Source organism: Grampus griseus (assembly GCF_964374135.1).
Source record: "Grampus griseus genome assembly, chromosome: 16".
NCBI classification, from domain to species: domain Eukaryota; kingdom Metazoa; phylum Chordata; class Mammalia; order Artiodactyla; family Delphinidae; genus Grampus; species Grampus griseus.
The window spans coordinates 13,790,138-13,811,948 of NC_139010.1; the positions used below are offsets into that span (position 1 = coordinate 13,790,138).

The following is a 21,811-nucleotide window of genomic DNA, read 5'->3' on the forward strand; positions in this document are numbered from 1 at the left end:
TTGACTGTGTGACTTAGCTGCATTGAAATTCAGGATTAGGGTTAAGATAGGGGATTCATTAATTAAAAAAGATTGATTAAAAAAGCACTGTTCCTTGGCCTTTGTCCGATGTTTTAAGAGCCTAGGGAGTTAAAAGAGAATATGGATACTATAAGTAGTTAAGATGAGAAGAAATGTAAAAAAAAGTTGTGTACCATAATAAATATTTATCACTAAGAATATTTTAAAATATTTTTTCACTTTTTGCTGATCTCTTTGCTTAACTCAACGTATATAAATTATCATCATTTAAACAAGTAATCAATGTAAAGATATTTTACCCTGTCTTTGTACTGTCTTTAAATACGGTGTGTGGCATTTCACACTTAGAGTGCATTTTTAATCCACACTAGCACATTTTAGGTGCTCAATAACCACATGTTGCCAATGGCTAGTGTACTAAACAACAAAGCTTTAGAAAAGTTCTCTTGACACCCATGTCAAGGTCACCCATGTCAAGGTCACCAATGTCTAGGTTTTCTCTGGGTATCCCTGTTTCACCAGTTGTTCCACTGTAATTCCTCAGTAACTCCCTCTTTTTTTTTTTTTTGCCTCGAAGAAAGTAAATTTAGCATTCGGACAGTAAATTATGTGGTCAGCCTGACAGTAACCTCTGTGTTGTCAAGTCCAGTGGTCACTCCAGTGTGCTCATCATACTCTGCTTTGTGTCACCCTCAAACCGGTACCTAACTGGTCATTCCTCCTCAGTCTTTTTTGGTGACTCTGGGGCCTTACCTTCAATTGGTGGAGTGTTCCAGGGCTCAGCGCATCAGGGCTTGGTCCTGGGTCCTTTTCGCTACACATTCTTCCTACAAGAGATAAAATACCTGTTTTTAAAAGAAAGAGAAACCTTATCAAGAAATTCCTTCTGGGCTTCCCTGGTGGTGCAGTGGTTGAGAGTCCGCCTGCCGATGCTGGGGACGTGGGTTCGTGCCCCGGTCCGGGAGGATCCCACATGCCACAGAGCAACTGAGCCCGTGAGCCATGGCCACTGAGCCTGCATGTCGCAACGGGAGAGGTCGCAACAGTGAGAGGCCCGCGTACCGCAAAAAAAAAGAAAAAAAAAGAAATTCCTTCCAGTTGAAACATATGTAGGATTTCTCAATTGGGAGATGAAAACAACCGGAGAAAGTGATTAGTGGCACCCAGTGCAATGCAGAACAAAATTCTTAGATTTGCTGAATGCACTGATCCCAGAGGAGACTAGATGGATCTGATACCTAGGTGAGTGTCCTCTGCCCGCATCAATCTGGGAACCCCCCTGAAGCTGCACCTTTAGTATAAGAGAACAGAATTTCCACATGGATGAGAGTCAGTTGTTGGTCAGGGTGGTAGGAATGGCTGCATGACTCTGCTAGATTCTCCAAAGCAGCTCCTGAAGAGTGTTTGAAAATTTGGTCAGGTACTTGGTGTGGCTCACTAGTCTGTCACCCAGCTTTGCATGTCCTTGGGTCTGAGAACCAAAGACAACATGGAGAAATCTTTGCCCACCAGATCAGTAGCAGAGCCAAGGCAAAGCTCGGCATGGCTGTCTTAGAATTTCCCCCAGATGGATTTGTTTTTGTTGTAAGTTAAATCCAGGAACTCCAGCATCATTCTTTTCATTCATATGTTACTCTTAATTTTGGAAACTCTCTATTTCATGAACTCACTGCCCAATTATGTTTGAGGGAAATGAGATTTATATGTGATAATATCATAGTATTTATTTGACCACAGAAAAGCACAAGTGTGGATACAGAGGGCCAGCCTGCATCTAACAGGAGCCTGTAACTTTCCTTACCTTTATTGTGTCCTAGGGGTCCTGCTTCCACTTCCTCGTTTAATTAACATCAAATCAGTTGTGAAGAGCCAATGTTCCTGAATGCTCAGGGAGAATATGCTTAATGATTATTAACTACGGAGGCCCTGTTGCCGAATTGCTCCCTCCCAAGTGTAACCTTTTAAATGGGGAGAGCCTCCCTGAAAGCCATAACCAGCATTTCCTTAATGAAAAGCCAGTGTTTCAGTAAAGGACTGCTGTGTTTCTGCAGTTACTGGTCTGTTCAGCCCAAAACACTGAATCTGAACTATTTGAGTGATTAAAACTTTTAATTAAACCATGCTCTCCCTGGGCATTTACACTTCAGGCCTGTCTTTCCTCTGCCTTTCAGCGGAGCACTATCTCAGCAGTAGCAATTACATGGACTGCATTTCCTCGCTGACAGGAAGCAATGGCTGTAACCTGAACAGCTCTTTCAAAGGCTCTGACCTCCCTGAGCTCTTCAGCAAACTGGGCCTGGGCAAATACACAGACGTCTTCCAGCAACAAGAGGTCGGTGGTTATTTATTTATCTTCCCAGGCATCTTTGTTTTGGTTGTGTGTGTGATGACTTCTAGAATGAAATCACTCATTTATCTATGACTGTGTTTTCGCTGAGCATTTATTCAAGTCTCATAGCTTATTTTTGCTTCCAAGGAAATTGTCGCCATCTTATTTCTTATTTAGTGCAACCGGTAAACACAGGATCGCAGAAATGTAGGAAGCTGTGTTTGCAAAAACACCTTCATCAGTTTTAGCTAAAAGACCTAATGAGTGTCTTGATTTATAGGAACTTTTGATTCACAAATTCCCTAAGGTCAGCAATAACTCTATATTTAATCAGATTTTACTCTTTCATCTGTTCTTATTTTTATTTGTGGCACTCAAAAGTAAATAACAGCGTCTGAGATAAATAACTATGGTTGTTTGTGACACCATCCTAATCATGTTACTGAAGTTCTCACAGAAGATAATGCACTTTTCATACATGTTAACTTATTCATTAATTTACTATTTGGGTTTTGCCTGAACTGAGGCAGAACTAAGATGTCTTCTGAAACATCTCTACTGTGGATTTTGGCCAGACTGATCAGCTGTGGCTGTGACGCACTGGCATAAAGAAGAGAGCCCCTAAGTGTGGTTCTTTCTAATTGTGTTGTCATATTACCAGGGCACAGCTAACTCAAGGCAACAGAAAGTTAGAATAGTTCTCTAAATGTATCTGCTTTTCAAGTCCTGACATGGTCCAAGTTTCATGCTAGTTCATGCTAGTTCATGGGCTTCATTTCATGTTAGATTACATGCCAGTAATTCCCTGGCATGAATCAATCAGTAAATAATCTAAGATTTTTATTATAAGGCACTTTATATCATAAATCTAATGTATTGCCCATAACTTAAGTTTAATTGCTGAACTTATTTGTTCTTTAACACCAAGAAAAATGTTGTCATGTGTATTTTGGACTTTAGGACAATGATTTTGTTTTCTTTTCCCTAAACCTAAATTAGTGTTCATGTAACCAAGGATTTTCTAAGTTGAATAACACGTTCATCATCAGTGCATTAAAGAACTGCATTTACTTATTTAGTCTTCCTGGTTAGATGCAGGTGGCTGATTGAGAAGCTCAGGGCTGAGGTATTTTAACTTGCTCTTGCACAGAAGGTTTTAGAAGTAAGTGACTAGATGTTATTCAGTGATATTCTGGGTTTGCTTTAAATCTCTATTTCCTATTTGAAGAAGCATAGAAATTTATTATGGGTACTTCTTATCTAGTTACTTCAAAAAGGAAGACGACAGACTGGCTTCATCTAATATTAACTGGAGCAGGGGTCAGTGAACTGCAGCCTGCAGACCTGCTGCCTAATTTTGTAAATAAAGTTTCCTTGGAACACAGCCACACTAACTCAATTGCCTCATATTGCCTGTGGCTGCTTTCAAGCTAAACCAGCAGAGTTGAGTAGTTGCAACAGAGACAGGATGCCCACTAACCCTAAAATAGTTATTCTCTGGCCCTTTAAAAAGAGTTTGAGGATCCCTGAAATAGTCTCCACTGGACAGAATTTCTAAAAAACATAGCTCTAGATTTGTGATAAATGGTAAATGAAAAGGTTTTTCAAGATCTGGATGTAACCTTCAAAATCAAAACAGAAAATTTCAAATTAATTTCTATATAATTTGAATAAAAAGTATATTTTACTGTTTTCAGGTTTGTTGAAATTTGGTACTATTCCCTTTATGTAGGATATTTTCTCATATACAGATATGACTTAACAAGAATCCCCCATTAAGTAACCTTGTGAGATTTAATATATTGTAACCAGGATGAAATTTATTTAGCAACTTTCACAGATGATATGTCTGTATTCATTATTACTAACTGTAGCTGCCAACTATCTTACCCCTTTGGTGGGCACATTGCATTATATCTAAGATCATATTTGAGGCCCAAAACAACCCTGTGAGGTATATAGGATTGTCAACTCTCAGTGCCCACAACTAGTAATGGCAGAGTCAGAACCTGAACCCAAGTCTCTCTGGCTTCAGAGCCCGTTGCCTTTCTGTTCCTCACACAGTCTTCACAAGGAACGGTGGGATTCTTGGGCTACTTCCCCTCACACATTGTTGCCAGGAAGTACATTTATACTGTTGCTAGAAATACTTCATGTATGCCACTTTCAGAGATAGTCTGCTGGGTTAAGCAAAGTGAGTCATGGGTCTGAGGTAGACTGTGAATTCTGCTATCATTTTTATGTAGAACACAATGGAAGATACCCTTTATGGTATTATTCAGTCTCTTTTTATGGAGATATACTTAACCAAGTCAGAATCTAAAACTAAGAATTATTTTCTCTCTTCTGGACAAGTATGTATTCTTCCTTTCATCAGATCACAAAACTGTGCAATTTCTGTTTCCCTTTTTGCCCTGGCTGCCAGGATGCTAAGACCTTAGGATGCCTAAGTTTATATCTCCATGGCAGTAAATCACTGGCTTAGATTAAGTCTTCTGCTAGAATCATCACTTTCATTTTACCACCTTTATTACTTAACTCTTGTCCCTTAGGTTTGTATTGTCCTCACCATTCTTTTTTGAAAGTAGGCAGAGCGTAATTAATAAATAAAATAAGCATAGCAATGAGTAGAATTTATGCTGAAGAAGAAAGATACTTAATATATTGATTATAGATGACTTGTTCACCCACAGATCGATCTTCAGACGTTCCTCACTCTCACAGATCAGGATCTGAAGGAGCTGGGAATTACAACTTTCGGTGCCAGGAGGAAAATGCTGCTTGCAATCTCAGGTGAATAGAAATGTTCTTGTTCATATTTTAAAGTCTGAAGAACCTCTGTCGTTGGTCTCCAGCCAGTGGGGCTGGTTCTGCCCATCAACCCCTTGCTTACTACCTGGCAGCTTTGGGGTTGTGGTTTCAGAGTGTTTCCCACTAACAGTGTGACAAGAACACGCCCACTGCTTTGTCAAGGCATTGCCTGAAAACCTGCTTTGACAGCGTCTTTCCTTAAAACAGATCTCTTTGGAAAGATCTAACCAAAACTGCCCTTTGCAGAACGTGGGGATGAGGGAGCAGTTTAATTCTCCATTGTGCGGTTGTATTAAGCAATGATCATTGCGTTCATTAATAATTATTCTGGACTGGCTGTCACGCTTTAAATGCATGTGTTCCTGCATAGCAGCTGAGATCATTGCACCAGAGAAAAAGAGAATTGGTATTTCTTGTCTTAATGCTTTTTAACTTTACCCCAAGTTTTTTTTTTTTTTTTTGGCGGTACGCGGGCCTCTCACCGTTGTGGCCTCTCCCGTTGCGGAGCACAGGCTCCGGACGCGCAGGCTCAGCGGCCATGGCTCACGGGCCCAGCCGCTCCGCAGCATGTGGGATCCTCCCAGACCGGAGCACGAACCTGTGTCCCCTGCATCGGCAGGCGGCCTCTCAACCACTGCGCCACCAGGGAAGCCCTACCCCAAGTTTTAATAGAATTTGTGAGTCACAGAAGAGGGTAGTATCGTAAAAGTAGTCACAGAATGAAGGAAAGTCTGAAGGTCTGTCTCCCAGACCACCGCCTTTGTGCATCTTTTGCATGTTCTAAGAAAATGCTCTATACATATTTACTAGGTACCTCCCATGTGGAAGGAATGGGCAGATGATGAGTTGGCAAATACATAACAATGTACCTCAAAAAGGTGTTTAGATATGAGGAAGGAATCTGGGGGGCAGAAAAATGAGGTTACTTTTTGAAGTCTTTCTGATCAAGTTCATGAATGCCAGTTTTATATGTGTGCCAGTCTCTCAGAAAGACAGAGCCAAACGTCAGGTGTGGTGAGAAAATGACGTTGCTTTTCAAAACACTGAATTTGTAGGCTATGCTTTTATGCGGCCAGCAGTGGCATCCAACCGGTGAAAGCCCTTTCTAAACAGCATTCGCTAATTGAACCATCAAACTAAAAGCCTCGGTGGTTTTCCGTTTTCTTTCAGCAGCAGATTGCGCTTGCATTATTTTATAGCAGCTGATCAGCGCCGCCCACCTCCCCACAGGAAATCGTATATATCTGAAGCAGATATAAGCCTTGAAATAGTTGCCTTGAAATAGGTGCAGAGATTCAGCCATTGAGCAGCCCGTTAGGCTTCTGTATGGATAGAGTCCTGCACACATCAGTTTGAGAAGTCTTCCTCCACCCTATATACCCAAGCGGCTGCATTGATGGTGCTCCACAGGGCAGCCACTGCTTCCTGTTCACTCATCAGATCAGCTTGGTTATAGTGGAAAGAACGCTATATTCACATAAGGAGATCTGAGATTTGCCTCTCCAAGTCATGTACCCTTGGGTGAGTTTGCAAACCTCTTTTGGTTGTGGTTTCTTAACTGTGAAGGTGGATTGGAGTAGATGATTGTGTAAGGTCACCTTCCATTTCTAAAATCTGTCCTTCCATGTGGTATATCATCAGGCACAGTGAAAATAACCTACAGTTTTAATGATATGTATTATTATTGTTCTTTCTTTTTTTTTTTTTTTTTTTTACTATCTGTGGCAATAGGATAGTTTTCAACTTCTTTACCCTAAAGCTCAGTCTCAGAGGGTTACTTCTGGATCCAAATTAACTTTATATATTTTTACATTATTTTATTAATTTGAAAATGGAATTGATATACTACTTGAAATTTTATTAACTCAATCACCATGTCTATACTGTTAAAATATGTCTATGGGGCCGCACACTTATACCACAGAAGTGTATGTTTCAGAACTCCATAATCTTTCACTAGAGATTTGTGGAATATCCGTGACAGTACAATGAAAATTAAGTCTTTTCTTTGTGTACCAACCCAATTCCAAACTCTCTAAAGCTTCCAGCAACAAGCAGATATCTCTAAATATTTTCATAGATTCCAAGTGGATCTTCAGTACTTTTACTCTGGGATACATTGGTGATATATTCTAGGTGGGTTTTGGAGAGTAGAGTGCAAAAACGGGAGGGGTTTTGAGTCCTCGTTTAAAAGAATGTTTTCTCTAATCATCATCTTCAATGTGTTCTTTTGAGGTTATATCCTATTTCTATAGGCTGCCTCTCTCAGTGAGGTTCACAGGTCCTCTTGCTTTTAAAGGGAATTAGAGACTTTGAATAAGATGCCTTATGAATGCTCTGTACAGTGGGAAGTATTTGATTATTTAAGGATGATTTTGCCTTACTTTGTTGAAGTGCATTTGTTTGAACTTGGTAAATCATTTTCTCTGCAAGGAATAAGTTTTTATTGAGAAACCCTTCATCAAAAAGCTTCTTTTTCCAGTTCAATTCCTCTGATAACAAAGACATTCATTTAAAGTCTCAGAATACTTCATTTCCAGGTAGAGGCAGGATATCAGGTCAGCCTTGACTTAGGTTTGTCTTGTGGTTACATAGTTTGGTTAGATACAGAGTTTGCTCAAACTACTTTTTAAAATTTTGTAGATTTTTAACTGAAAATCGGAGTTGTTCTTTCAGTATAAGGTTTTGGTTTGCTTTTAATCTTGGGCCAGAAGACATTTATTTTAATGTTATAGGAGGAGATGAGATTTATCTCTGATAGGAATGAACCAGAGAAAAAATTTCATCTTTTTTTCAAATCCACGATTTTTTGAAAATTCATGGATTTCTGAGTATTTTAGTGATTGGTTAACTAAATGTACAGGGACTCAGTGAAAGGAAGTTTAGCATCCTGTTGACAGGCTTTCCGCCACAGCCTCAGGCAGATCTAACATTTCCTGACCTATTCTTTTAGTTTGTGACTCTGTTCAGATCCGCAACAAGATCCTGAGAGCTGCCAGGATTGTGTGAACCTTGGAATTTCAAAGAAAAAGGTTGGTATTTTCTCAAACTATCCCTTAGGCTTACTGAAAAAAATCAGAAGAGGGAGTTTGCTTTCTAATTTAAAAAACAACAAGAACTGAAGTCTCTTCAGTAGGACTTGATCCTTGATAATCTTAAAGACTTATCTCTGTGCTTCACACTTGGAATATCTCTTTAGGGAGTGGCTGAATTTCTTCATGATCATTTGTCCTCTCAAAAATCTAGCTCATGTGACTTTTCAGAATGAAGTTTTCAATGTATGTCAAAAATTTTTGTCTTCAGTGGCCCCACTGTTTTCATGTGCTCATGGAGAACGGTGTTTGACTTACTCCTTTCTTCTCCTTCTCTGTAGTGTGGGAATGTCCTCCTGATTCATGGGTTATTTCCCCATGAGAAAACGGAGGCCAAAGAAATTCTCCTCATTTGAAGGTGATAAAACTTTCCCAGGCTGTGTTTAAGGGGATTCATTTATTCTCAACTCTCCTATAAATTTGCCTTTAAATATATTCAATTCTGTCTTGATCTCTGAATTTTATGTGTTTGTTTTTTAAACAAGATACATGTGATAGGAATGTCATTGCTACTGCGTTTCTTCAGGAACTTGAAACAATAGCCATCTATACGCATGCCTGCATGTGTCTTTTGCTTGTAATATCTTCCTTGCTTCTTCAGAGTTTCTAAGCTTTATCTATTTAAAGAGTAAATTTGATATCCATATAAAATATTAAGGAAAGCTCTGTTATCTACATACCTGAAACTACCAATTTCTCAAATTTGTATTCCTGATACCTCGGTTGATCTCCGCCCAATGGATGGACCACTGAAGCCCATAGCATAGACCTTTGCATCAGGCAGGCAGGGTTTCAACTCTGTCACTTAACAGGCATGTGGGCAAGTTACTTCGTCTATTTTTAAAACTCAGGTTCCTTATCTACTTAACAGGCATGTGGGCAAGTTACTTCGTCTATTTTTAAAACTCAGGTTCCTTATCTACTTAACAGGCATGTGGGCAAGTTACTTTGTCTATTTTTAAAACTCAGGTTCCTTATCTACTTAACAGGCATGTGGGCAAGTTACTTCGTCTGTTTTTAAAACTCAGGTTCCTTATCTATAAAATGGAGGATGGTAATATTATCTACCCCTTAAGGAGGACTTAAATAGGACACAACGAATGTAAAGTGCTTGTCGTATAATAGGCTCTAATAAATTACTGTTGGTTCTCTTCTCCCCTAAGACTTAAATGTGAACAGAATGAGTCACCCCTATAGGGCAGACAGTTACATTTTGGAAAGCAGTGGGGTAAAATGTTAAGGGTATTGATCCTGCTTCTAGCACTTGGGAGACAGGAGTACATCTGGCCATATGGCTGTCCCTGGCCACCTACGACCCACTGCAACCTGCCTGAGCCTCTGTTCTCGTCCTCAGCATTACTGTAGCAGGCCATAGCTTGCTGTGTAATCTCAGAGCTCAGAATGGGGCTGTGTGTGTATGGTTGAAAAAGTCCTGAGTTCCATGCAGATAATTAAAGGTGCTGAATCACTTGCTTCACTACCCTCCCAGAGAAAAAGACAACAGCTTTAAACACATCAACTATACATTCTGTCTACTTGAGATTGAATAAGTTTGAAGATACAGTTGACCCTTGAACCACACAGGAGTTAACCCCCATGTAACTTATAGTCACCCTTTGTACCCACAGTTCCTCTGCATCTGCAGATTCCACCAACTGTGTAATACTGTAGTATTTACTATTGAAAAATATCCACGTATAAGTAGACCCACTCAGTTCAAATCCGCGCTATTCGAAGGTCAACTATATTTGCATTTGGTGGCTATCAGAAACGCTGCTTTCTAGAGTCTGACAATTCTGTTTGCTTGTATGAGTTCGTTAGTAATAATCACATCAGTTGACTTGCGAATTTGAGAATGTGTGTATGGAGGGGAGGATGGGGTATTGCATAGTCATAAACAAGGTAGGCTGCTTCCATTTTTCACCTTTCTGGTTAATAATTTTTACTTGGGAAAAGACATAAACTAAACAACCAGTACTCTGGTTTGTTTAAAATGAAAATTGAGGATCTTTGTTTTTCCCTGAAAATTTGGATTCACATATTGGTTGTTTTCAATTGTATTAATTTCCTTAACTGTTGCTATGTTTACTAAGTTGATTTTTTATTCAAAGAAACCTCCTGCTGATGCGATATGCTTCTTCATATAACCCTTTCTGACTCAAGGAGTGTAGTCATCATGAGTCAGTGGAGCCACGGGGCTGTGGATTTTTTTTTTTATCATCTTTACTGGAGTATAATTGCTTTACAATGTTGTGTTAGTTTCTGCTTTATAACAAAGTGAATCACCTATACATATACGTATATCCCCGTATCTCTTCCCTCTTGCGTCTCCCTCGTACCCGGGGCTGTGGATTAACACATCAGTGTGCTTTTCCAGTATTCTGGTGTTTAGAAGTGGGATCCTCTTTTCATGTCGACTTAAATAATTTAATGATCACTGTGTTTGACATGGATGAGTTTAATGAGCTATAATAATTTTCTGTATCACTGGTAATACATCCTCTCATATGCCTTTCACCAGCTTTGATGGTGCCTCTCCCTTTGCCTCTGAAATGACATTTAGGATCAGTGAAACTATTTTGTATATTTGGACTTGAGAGTGTTCTGAGGATATAGTCCCCAGATACTTTACGAACTGCAGTAAAAATGATTCGCTGTCCTTGGTTCTCTCAGCTACAAATGGCTACCTTTCATATCAGACTTTCTAGCATTTCAAAAATGTCTTGACGGTCAACTTAAAGGTTTTCCTTTTGCTACCTACTTGACTTTCCCCCCAGAACCTACCACATCACCATTTTCTGAGCTGAGCTCTGCTGCCACGTGCTGATTCTCTCTCTCTCTCTCTCTCTGTAGAACTAAATAAAAACCGAAGAAAGCTCTTTGAACCGCCAAATACACGCACCTCTTTCCTGGAAGGCGGAGCGAGTGGGAGGCTACCCCGTCAGTATCACTCAGACATTGCTAGTGTCAGTGGCCGCTGGTAGCAGTACCGTCCAGGCACACGCCCGCCAACTCTGTCAAGTCAGACGCAGGAGATCTGTGAACAGCCTTCACTGCACACCGTCCTCAGCACTCGGGTGTCTGGTATCAGGACCAAAGCATCTTATTCGCACCTGAACTTTCTGCCGAAGAGAGAGATGATGATGTTCTTATGTCATCATACAGAATGCCACATGAGGATTACTTTTTTTTTTTCCTAACGGCAATTGGACAGAATTTGCAATATGAGGGTAGGGCTTTATTTCCTGTTTTTATTTACCTATATAATAACATATGCACTGATTTTTTTACTTAACATGAAGGCTGAGTTGACATCTGGGATGCCAGAAAACACAGAAGTTATTTTGTTTGTTTGCTTATTTTGTTTGGGTATTTGGGGATTTTTTTAAAAAAATAATCAAAGTGGGATTTTCTGGTACTGCTTTAAAATAATTATTGAGGTCTTTCAGCACTTTACACTTTCTTACTTCTTGTCCTGTGGAAATTATCTCTCTTTCTCTCGTTTTTGTCACCTGATGTATTGGTACAAATCAGACTGCGTTAAATTTTTATTTGACATAGTGGTACTGGATTATTAGTTTCTGTGCAGAATAGTCTGTGACTTTGGGAAATGTAAGTGACTCCACTTGGTTATGGACCAGTTCTGTTCATGTATGTCAGCATCCTAGAAACACTTAGCAATGAACCTAGTTCACTGTAACAGGTGCGAGCAAAGAAACACCAAATGGACTTTGCAATATTAACCCTTTGCAGTCATCATATTTAGCTGCTGCCTTTATTGCTAAAATGTTTTTAATGGTTGTCTGAAGGCAAAGGACTATTTTTAGTATACTGCCACTAAAGGACACTTATTTATATCAAACTTTTATTTTTAGATATTATAAGCATACCGTACATAACTGATTAAGTTGATATCTACTAGAGATTTATGGTAGAGAATGGACGGCATTCAATAACTGGAGCCCTAGATTGTCACTTTATTTAAAAAAGATAAATAATCATCTGACAAGACAGCACTGTTGCCATGAGGAGGAGAAATACATCACTGTCCTTATGTACACATTAGCTGTGCTCCATGTGGTCACAGGACTTGCCTAAAACCATATCTGTCTGCTTGAAGTAGACTTGGGTTTGTTGAGAATGGAAAGGCTTTATTTAAGTCTCCAGGGTGACAGTTTACAAAGACAGCAGAGTTCTGAAGGAGGAAAAATAAAAGACTATTTTGTAAGTGGCTAAACTCGTTGTTACAATCTTGATACTGTGAAAGTCCAAGAAATCAGGCAACATTGTTTCCTAGGTCTTTTCAGACATCTTATTATGGATTTATGAAGGGTTTTCAATCCATGAAGACAATCACTAAGTGCCTCTCTTTCTTCAAAGCAATATTATTTCCAAGTGTATTAGTTTGTTGGAAAACCTTCCCATAGGACACGTGGTGACTTACCTGTACTGTAATGACTTATTTATGTTCAGTATTCGAGACTTTCTACATGGACATAAACCACTGTCACTTGCTCTCCACAGAAGGCATTAGATTCATACACAACAATTGGGGACTTTCATACAAATGTGGGATCAGAAATACTTGTCTGATTTTTTCCATGGTTAAGTCTTATCATTAAAGTAAGAACAAGAATCGGAGAGAAATTTTGCACACCGAAAAATTTTCACTTAAAAAAAAAAAAAGAGTATTGGTTACCGTGAAGGCATAGATAATGGGCCTGTCATAAAATTATCAATTATAACAGCACTAAGGAGATGCCTGTTCCCAAACAGAACTGTATGTGCTTATGGATGTAGAACTAAATCGCTCCCTTCACAAGTACAGTGGAATGATCCTGCGTGTATGTCAAATGTATGCAGGTCATCACGTGGAGCTTCCTGCCTTATATGGCTGTATGAACACAGCATGCTACACACTCAGCAATAGAGTAAGGATACTTTCCTGTGCAACAACTCAGTGCTCTGAATCTTACCATTTCTTTAATAAGACCTCCTCCCCAAATAAAAAATAATCATTTGGAGTCTTTCCCCCCAGCTCTTTACCATGCATTTGCAACAGGAGGAAGATGGAATGATTTGCAGTATTGAGTTGATATAGGTTTTATGAACAGTGCTTTGATATTATGCCAAAGGGAAAACTGTCCCAATTAAACCAGATTAGGGTGGCTAAAAAAGTAAATAAAAAACACTGGAAATTACTTTTCTCACTTTCTCTTGATGCAATGAAGGGATTATGACACTACAGTATACGGTGTTGTCAGTGTTATATGATGCACAAAATATTTGGATTATTTGAATAAATGTTTTTAATCAATCTGTGCCTTAATAGTGACCGGTTATCTGTAAATATAGAACAGATACAGATTGTATTTTTGTGTGGGTTTTTGTCCTTTTAGTGATTTTTTTTAAAAAATGAGAGATGGAACTAAACATTGAAAATGGGAATTTTTTTCTAAACTAATCAAGTGTTATATGAAAAATAAATTTATATAACCCCTTTGTATTGCCCTTGCTAGATGAAATGTGTCTTTGTTTCTAGCTTTTTAAAAAATATTTTCAGCAGAATTGAAAGACATTTCTGCAGTAGAATTATATACGCACTCCCTGCCCTGTTGTTTTGCATTGACAGTCCTCATTTTCAACCTGAAGCTAAGGCACTTCATTTTAGCCAGAGAATCCAGGACCAGTAATCAATCATTGTTTCTGTGGCCACCCACACGTATATAGAAAAAGAGTAAGCTTATGGAACAGGTTTTATTCTTGTTCATTCTTTTTTTTAATAAAGACTCAAGTCTATGACTGCTTTGACGACCTCATCCATAAGCAAAGGAGCTCCTTGCTAAAGTGATGCAGGGTTTCTTGACCCAGGTTCCCATTTCAGAGGCTGACTGTGCTATCACACCGCATGGTTACTGTGCCTTGCTCTGAGATTGTATCTGAACTTATTCTTACGTGGAATTGGCACTATACTATTAATCCTGAGATTTGTCTAAATCTCAAAGAAACCCTAGCCCTCTACCCATTATGCTCCCAGAGTTATCTCCACTTGAATTACCTATGCTGGTGGTTCTTAAAAATTGTTTCTAGCAAATAGTTCTTTTGATAACTGAAATATTACTTGTGAACCCAATATTATTCATCAATTCACTCATTCATTCATTATATAAATACTTAAATGAGGGCTAAGTACCAGGCCCTGTTCTAGGAACTCTAGTAAATGAAACATAAACCCTTGTTCTCCCTAAGCTTACATGCAAACTGGAGAAAGATGGAACTGATGAAGAGGGAATGAAGGATGGAATACCCTACCCTTCAACACAGGCCTCCTTGCATTTACAGCATGCCAAGGGAGCTAGCTCTTGAGTGCTGTCTAGAAACCCCGGTTTTTGACAAAATGGTTTAAAGTACCTATCTCATAGAAACAGGCCTATGCTTTCAATGCAAAATATTATTCACAGCCTCCCTTTCTCCTTTTTCTAGGTTTCATAGATTCAAACACATTCTTGAAAGGAGTGTGTAAGCCAAAAGGGTTATACAGCTTTGTATGATGACCCATCACTTCCTAGATTTGACTCCCAGTGACTCTGCAGTATTCAGAAATGAGATTTACCTTGAAAGAACATGAGGTTGCTACCCCTGAGGCTACTCCAAGAATGCAGTCATAGAGAATGATGTCACCAAGATGGTGACAGGTCATTCCTGACTTCACTTCCCCTAACTAAAAGAAAAACCAGCAACTGTTCATGGATAAGACACCACTAAGGAGGGGCTTGCAACAACCAGCCCTCAGATCTTGGCAGCGTGAGTTCCTACCTGCAGTGCCCAAGTAGTAGTCCCAAGCAGCGGCTTTGCTTATCTGCAGAACCAAGACTGTAGCACAGTCTGACCAGGGAACATAGAGGAGTGCAGGTCTGCCGGATTCAAGTGCTGAAATGAGGAGTTTTTCAGGCCCTGGAGCCTGGTCTGCCCACACCCAGGCAAGGGAGCGGAGCCATAGCCTCCCCCTCTGTGGATTGAGTCCCCACCCCATCTGACAGGAAGGGCTGGCAGAACACCCGGAAGCTGCTGCATAACCCAGTAATGTGCAAGCTGAGAGGCAGGCAGGCAGAGCTGACCTCCAGGGCAAAGCAAGTGGCCCTCTTTGGCCAGGGAACTTGGGGCGTGGATTGGCTTGAGTCACCACCACAAACAAAGAGACTTATCGTGGTCTTGGAGTTGCTTCTCCCACTGCACTGGGGAAGGGAAATGAATTCATAATTGCATTCATAGCTCCTTCAGGCTTCCTGATCGGGGAGCCTACCCAGAGCACACTGCGTAGCTGCTCCAATAGCTCTGCTTACAGTGTCACTTAAAACCCATGAGCACAATCCATGGCTTTTCCCATCTGCAGAGCAAAACTGGTGGCCTTGCCTGACCAAGATACTCATTTTACACTCTTGCCTGACTTCAGGTACCCAAACAACAAGCTGTGCAGCCCCTGGGTCCTGTCCTGCAGTCCTGCAAGGCAAGCTAGTACATAGCCCTACCTACTGCTGAGTAAAGAAGCCAGTCATGACCACTTAACAAGCATCACCAAGCAAATGTGGAGCACATCCTATAGCCTCCCTTGGGCAGGGAACCAAGCAGCAGTCTATCCAGCTATTCTCAGCTAGGGGCACATACCTCACCCTGACCTTAGAGCTCAAACAGTTGTCTTGCCCTGAAATAGACCCTTAGCAGCTCCCCACCTGCCCAAGGATGGTACCAGCAGACACGCCTGGAAACCCAACTGAGCTGACTGGTGAAAAATTTTCTCTGCCAAGGTGAACCAGCAAAGTCTGGAGGAGGAGACCACTTATTCAAATATACCAGTGTAAGAAATCAAGGACCATAAAACATCATGTAAATATGACGCTATGCAAGGAAATTAATAAGGCACTAATAAAGGATCCTAAAAAAATGGAGCACTGTTAAATGTCAGGCAAAGAATTCAGCATAATCCTCTTAAAGAAGTTACTGAACTACAAGAAAACACAGGCAACTCAGTGGAATTAAGAAAGTAACACATGAACCAAATAAATTTAACAAAGAAATAGAAATGAATAACAAAAGCAAAACAACAATAAACAAAACCAAAAACAAAACTCAAAAGGGAAATCCTAGGGCTGAAAAACAGAATAAATGAATTGATAATTCAATAGAGAGCTTCAAAAGCCCACTTGACCATGCAGACAAAGAATCAGCAACCTGGAAGATAGGACCTTATCTAGTCACAGGAACAAAAAGAATGAGAGAGAGGCAGGATGGCACAGTAGGAAGATTCTGAGCTCAACTCCTCCCATGGACACACCCAAGCTACAACCACATATACAACAACTTTCTCTGAGAGCAACCTGAAGGCTTGCAGAACATCTCTTGTACAATTAAGGATATAAAGGGAAAAACCCATTGAGACAGGTAGGAGGGGCACAGATGCAATCTAGTCAGGACCAACACCCCAATGGGTGACCCACAAGCAGAAGGGGATATCACAAACTTGGAAGTCCTCCCTAAGAAATGAGGGGTTCAAACCCCATATAGAGCACCTTAGCCCTAGGGACCAGAACTGGGAATATGAGCCCCCTTAACTAATTTTGAAAACCAGTGGGGCTTCCGACCAGGAGAGCCAGAGGACAACAAGAAACCAAAACTTGCTCTTAAAGGCGTTACTCGCTCTGAGTCCCAGCATAGAGGCAAGAGATTGAAAAGCACCTGCCACTCTAGCCAGCCTGCTAAGATAGCATGCCCCCCAGGCTGTTCTGAGCTCCAGCTCCAGTCCCTCCTACCCACCAAGGCAGTAGCCCCTGGTGCACCACAGGAGAAGTCCTGGTCCGTGCTGGGCTCCAGTGTTCCCCACACCCATCTAGGTGGTGGCTCCCAGTGTAACCTGGGAGAAGCCCTGGCTTGCACTAGGCTCTGGCCCCAGCCGCCCCCGCCCCCTGACCCACCCACCAAGGTGGCTGCCCTGGCATGCCCTGGGAGAAGCCCTGGCGCATGACCACTTCAGCTCCAGTCCTCCTGCCAAAGCCACAAGACATGCAGTCTGCATAAGGGTGCTCCTACACAAGGACATGCTTTCAAGACTGGTAGAGTAACTGTTTCATCTAATTCATAAACACAGAAAGTCAAACAAAATGAGAAGACAGAGGATGTGTTACAAATGAAAGAACATGATAGAACTCCACAACCCCCCCTAATGAATCAGAGATAAGTGATTTACCTGATAAAGAGTTCGAATCAGTGGTCATAAAAATGCTTACTGATCTTGGGAGAAAAATGGAGAATATGGCAATAACTTCAAAAAATTAGAAAATACAGAAAAGAGCCAGTCAGAGCTGAAGAATATAATCAGTGAAATAAAAATACACTACAGGGAATCAACAGCAGATCAGACAAGACAGAAGAATGCACAGGTGATTTGGAAGAAAGAATAGTGGAAATCAGCCAATCACAACGGCAAAAAGAAAAAAGAATTTTTAAAAACGAGAATAGGAGTCCTTGGAGCCAGCCTGGAGGGCATGGGACGCTGCGCGCCAGCTTGGCCGTGCCGTCCGGGTAGGGGCGTGCATGGCCCTGGTTCCCCGGCCGGCCCGCCTGGGACTGGGGCGCGGCCCGGTGGCTCCCCACCCGCTCCTCGCTCCTCACGCAGCCCCTCGTACGACCCCGGGCATGAGGCGGCCGAGCTGAGGCACCGGGAAATTGCAAAGCTCATCTACAGCCAGATCGACAGCATATTCTTCTTTAGGAATCAAGAATCAACACTGGGCTATTTCCTAAGATTAAACCATGAAAGCCCACTTGGAGGCTGCATGGCCATCAGCACAGTTGAACCTGAAAAATGGACTTTTTCAATCGGGGAGATCTCCTTATTCAGCTAAATCGTCAGAAGTGGTGAGAAGAAAAGATCCCTACCCGACCGACCTCCTCCAGGCAAATTAAATCAGTCTAGCAAGGAATGGAGCTGTACAAGGGTGGCCAGAACACCATCTTCTGCTTGCACCATCACTGAGCCGTCCCTCTAGGACTGCCACCTACATGCCGGTTGCACCCAGTGCAAGGCATCCAGCTGCGTCAGGGAATGGGAGCTGAAGTCCTGCTCCACTCACCAAGCTGAGTTTATTGGTGCATGGCCGTGTCTGCCCAGATGATGTGGCTCCTTTTTCTAATTTGCATCAATACACCCTGTATGGGCTAGTGGCATGTCTGACCACCCCATTCCCATATCCCAGTCCTACCCGAGATTCTATTCCTTACCTTGGATGGATTCAAGATTTTCATGAACAAATTAGGTTTCTTGCAAAAGATGAAATATTTGACCCCAATTGAAATTAATTTCATAGGTAAAGCTCAAAATATTATCATAGATGTGAATTATGTATGTATTTATATATGCATATGTGAACAGTCATGTAGATATACATGTCTGTGTATCAGAAGTTAGCAAAACTTAAATTTGGTAAATGTTTAAAATAAAACTATTTTGGGTATTCAAAAATAAAAATAAAAATGAGAATAGTTTAAGGGACCTATGGGACAGCAGCAAACATACTAACAGTAGCATTACAGAGGTTCCAGAAGGAGAGAAAGAAAGGGGCAGAAGATGTATTTGATGAAATAGTGGCTGAAAACTTCCCTAACCTGGGGAAGGGAATAGATATCTAGATCCAGGAAACACAGAAATTCCCAAACAACATGAACCCAAAGAGAGCCACACCAAGGCATATCATAATTAAAATGGCAAAAGTTAAAGAGAATTTTAAAGGCAGTAAGAGAAAAATAAGGACTTACATACTTACAGCCCCATAAAGCTATCAGCTGATTTTTTAGCAGATACTTTGTGGGCCAGAAGGCAGTGGCATAATGTATTTAAAGTGCTCAAAGGAGAAAACCTACAACCAAGGATACTCTACTCAGCAAAGTTATCATTCAGAATTAATGGAGAAATAGTTTCCCAGAAAGTAAAAACTGAGAGTTCATTGCCACTAAACCAGGCTTACAAAAATGTTAAAGGATCTTCTTTACGTGAAAAGAAAAGGTCATAACTAGAAATAAGAAAATATATGAAAGAAAAAAAATCTCACTGGTAAAGGCAAACATATAGTAAAGGCAGTGGATCAACCACTTACAAATCTAGTTGGAAGGTAAAAGAAAAAAGTTGTAAAATCAACCGTAACTACAATAAACAGTTAAGGAATACACAAAATAAAATGTAAAATATGATGTCAAAAGCATATTTGCAGGGGTGTAAAAAAAATGTAGAGCTTATAGAGTGTGTTCAAACTTATACAAGAGCTTAAAATAAACATATATATATGGACCGCGTGGTAATCACAAACCAAAAACCTATAACAGATACACAAAAAACAAAGAGAAAGGAACCCAAACATAGCACTAAAGAAAACCATCAAACCACAAGGGAAGAGACTAAAAGAAGAAAAGGACAGAGAAGAACAACTAGAAAATAAGTAACAAAATGGCAATACGTATATACCTATCAATAATCACTTTAAATATAAATGAACTAAATGCCCCAATCAAAAGATACAGAGTGGGTAAATGGATGAAAAAAAACAAGACCCATCTATATGCTGCCTATAAGAGATGCACTTCAGAGCTAAAGACACACAGACAGAAAAGAAATAGAAAAAGATATTCTATGCAAATGGAAATGAAATCTGTGGTAGCAATACTCATATCAGACAAAATAGACTTTAAAACAAAGACTATGACAAGAGACAAGTAATGAATGGGTCGACCCAATAAGAAAATATAACACTGGTTAACATATATGCACACAATATAAGAGCATTTAAATATATAAAGCCAGTATTAGCAGACATAAAGGGACAAATTGATAGTAGTACAATAGTAGCAGGGGACTTCAACACTTCACTTACATCAATGGATAGATCATCTGGAAAGAAAATCAATAAGGAAACAGTGGCTTTTAATGACACATTAGATGAGATGGACTCTCTATATATTTATTTATTTATATATTTAGAGAGAGAGAGAACATTACATCCAAAAACAGCAGAATGCACCTTCTTTGCAAATGCACATGGAGCATTCTCCAGAACAGACCACAGGCTAGGCCACAAAACAAGTCTCAAAAATTTAAGACTGAAATCATATCAAGCATCTTTTCTGCCCACAGCAGTATGAAACTTAAAATTAATTATAGGAAGAACACTGGAAAAAACACAAACATAGTGAGACGAAATAACATGCAACTAATGAACAAGTGGGTCAACAAAAAAAATCAAAGAGGAAATAAAAACATACCTTGACATGAATGAAAATAGAAACATAAATTTCCAAAATCTAAGCAGCTCTAAGGGGGAAGTTCATAGTGATACAGGCCAATCTCAGAAAAACAAGAAAAATATCAAATAAACTACCTAATTTTACATCTAAAGGAATTAGGAAAAAAAGAACAAACAAAGCCCAAAGTTAGTAGAAGGAAGGAAATAATAAATACCAGGGCAGAAATAAATAAAACAGAGACTAAAATACAATAGAAAAGATCAATGAAACTAAGAACTGGTTTTTAAAAGATAAACAAAATACACAAACCTTTACCCAGACTCATCAAGAAGAGAGAAGGCCCAAATAAAATTAGAAATGAAAGAGGAGAAGTTACAACTTATATCACAGAAATACAAACAATCATAAGAGAATACTACAAACAATTATATGCCAACAGAGTGGACAACCTAGAACAAATGGATAAATTCCTAGAAACATAAAATATTCCAAGACTGAATCAGGAAGAAATAGAAAATCTGAATAGACCAATCACTAGTAATGAAATTGAACTGGTAGTCATTCCCCCACCCCCCACCCCAAATAAAAGTCTAAGACCAGATGCTTCACAGGGGAATTCTACCAAACACTTAAAGAAGAACTAATATTTATCCTTTTCAAACTATTCCACAATGTTGAAGAGGAGGGAGCATGGCCAAACTCATTTCACAAGGCCAGCATTACCTGATAACCCAAACAGAAAAAGACACTATCAGAAAAGAAAACTACTGACTAATATCTCTGATCAATATAGATGCAAAAATGCTCAGTAACATACAAGCAAACCAAATTTAGCAGCACATTAAAACTATCACTCACCATGGTCAAGTGGAATTTATCCCTGGATGCAAGGATGATTCAAAATACGTAAACTGATCAATGTGATATATCACATGAATAAAATGAAAGGGAAAAAACTATATGATCGTCTCGATAGATGCAGAAAAAGCATTTGACAAACTCAACATCTTTTCATGATAAAAAGTCTTAACAAATTAGGTATGAAAGAAACATACCTGAACATAATAAAGCCCACATGTGATAAGTCCACAGCTAATATCATACTCAGTGGAGAAAGATTAAAAGCTTTTTCTCTAAGACCAGAAAGAAGACAAGGGTGCCCACCCTCACCACTCCTATTCAACATAGTATGGGAAATCCTAGCCAGAACATCAGGCAAGAAAAAGAAATAAAAGTCATCAAAATTGTTAAATGGAGTAAAATTGTCTGT

General features: G+C 39.9%; 1 protein-coding gene across 2 annotated transcripts in view; it reads left to right on the top strand.

Moving 5' to 3' along the window:
• The window catches only part of BICC1 (BicC family RNA binding protein 1), a gene marked incomplete at its 5' end in the record, with an annotated part of 301,799 nt that extends 288,106 nt beyond the window's left edge, over positions 1 to 13,693 (top strand). The window contains 4 exons of one of the 2 annotated variants that reach the window (XM_082674251.1): positions 2,193 to 2,353; positions 5,044 to 5,143; positions 8,115 to 8,193; positions 11,107 to 11,151. In XM_082674251.1, coding sequence (XP_082530377.1) covers positions 2,193 to 2,353; positions 5,044 to 5,143; positions 8,115 to 8,170 — 317 coding nt within the window. In that variant the 3' untranslated portion in view covers positions 8,171 to 8,193; positions 11,107 to 11,151. Of the gene's footprint in view, positions 1 to 2,192; positions 2,354 to 5,043; positions 5,144 to 8,114; positions 8,194 to 11,106 lie in introns of both variants that reach the window. The other variant, XM_082674250.1, reaches the window with a different exon arrangement.
• Between the last annotated feature and the right edge of the window lie 8,118 nt (positions 13,694 to 21,811).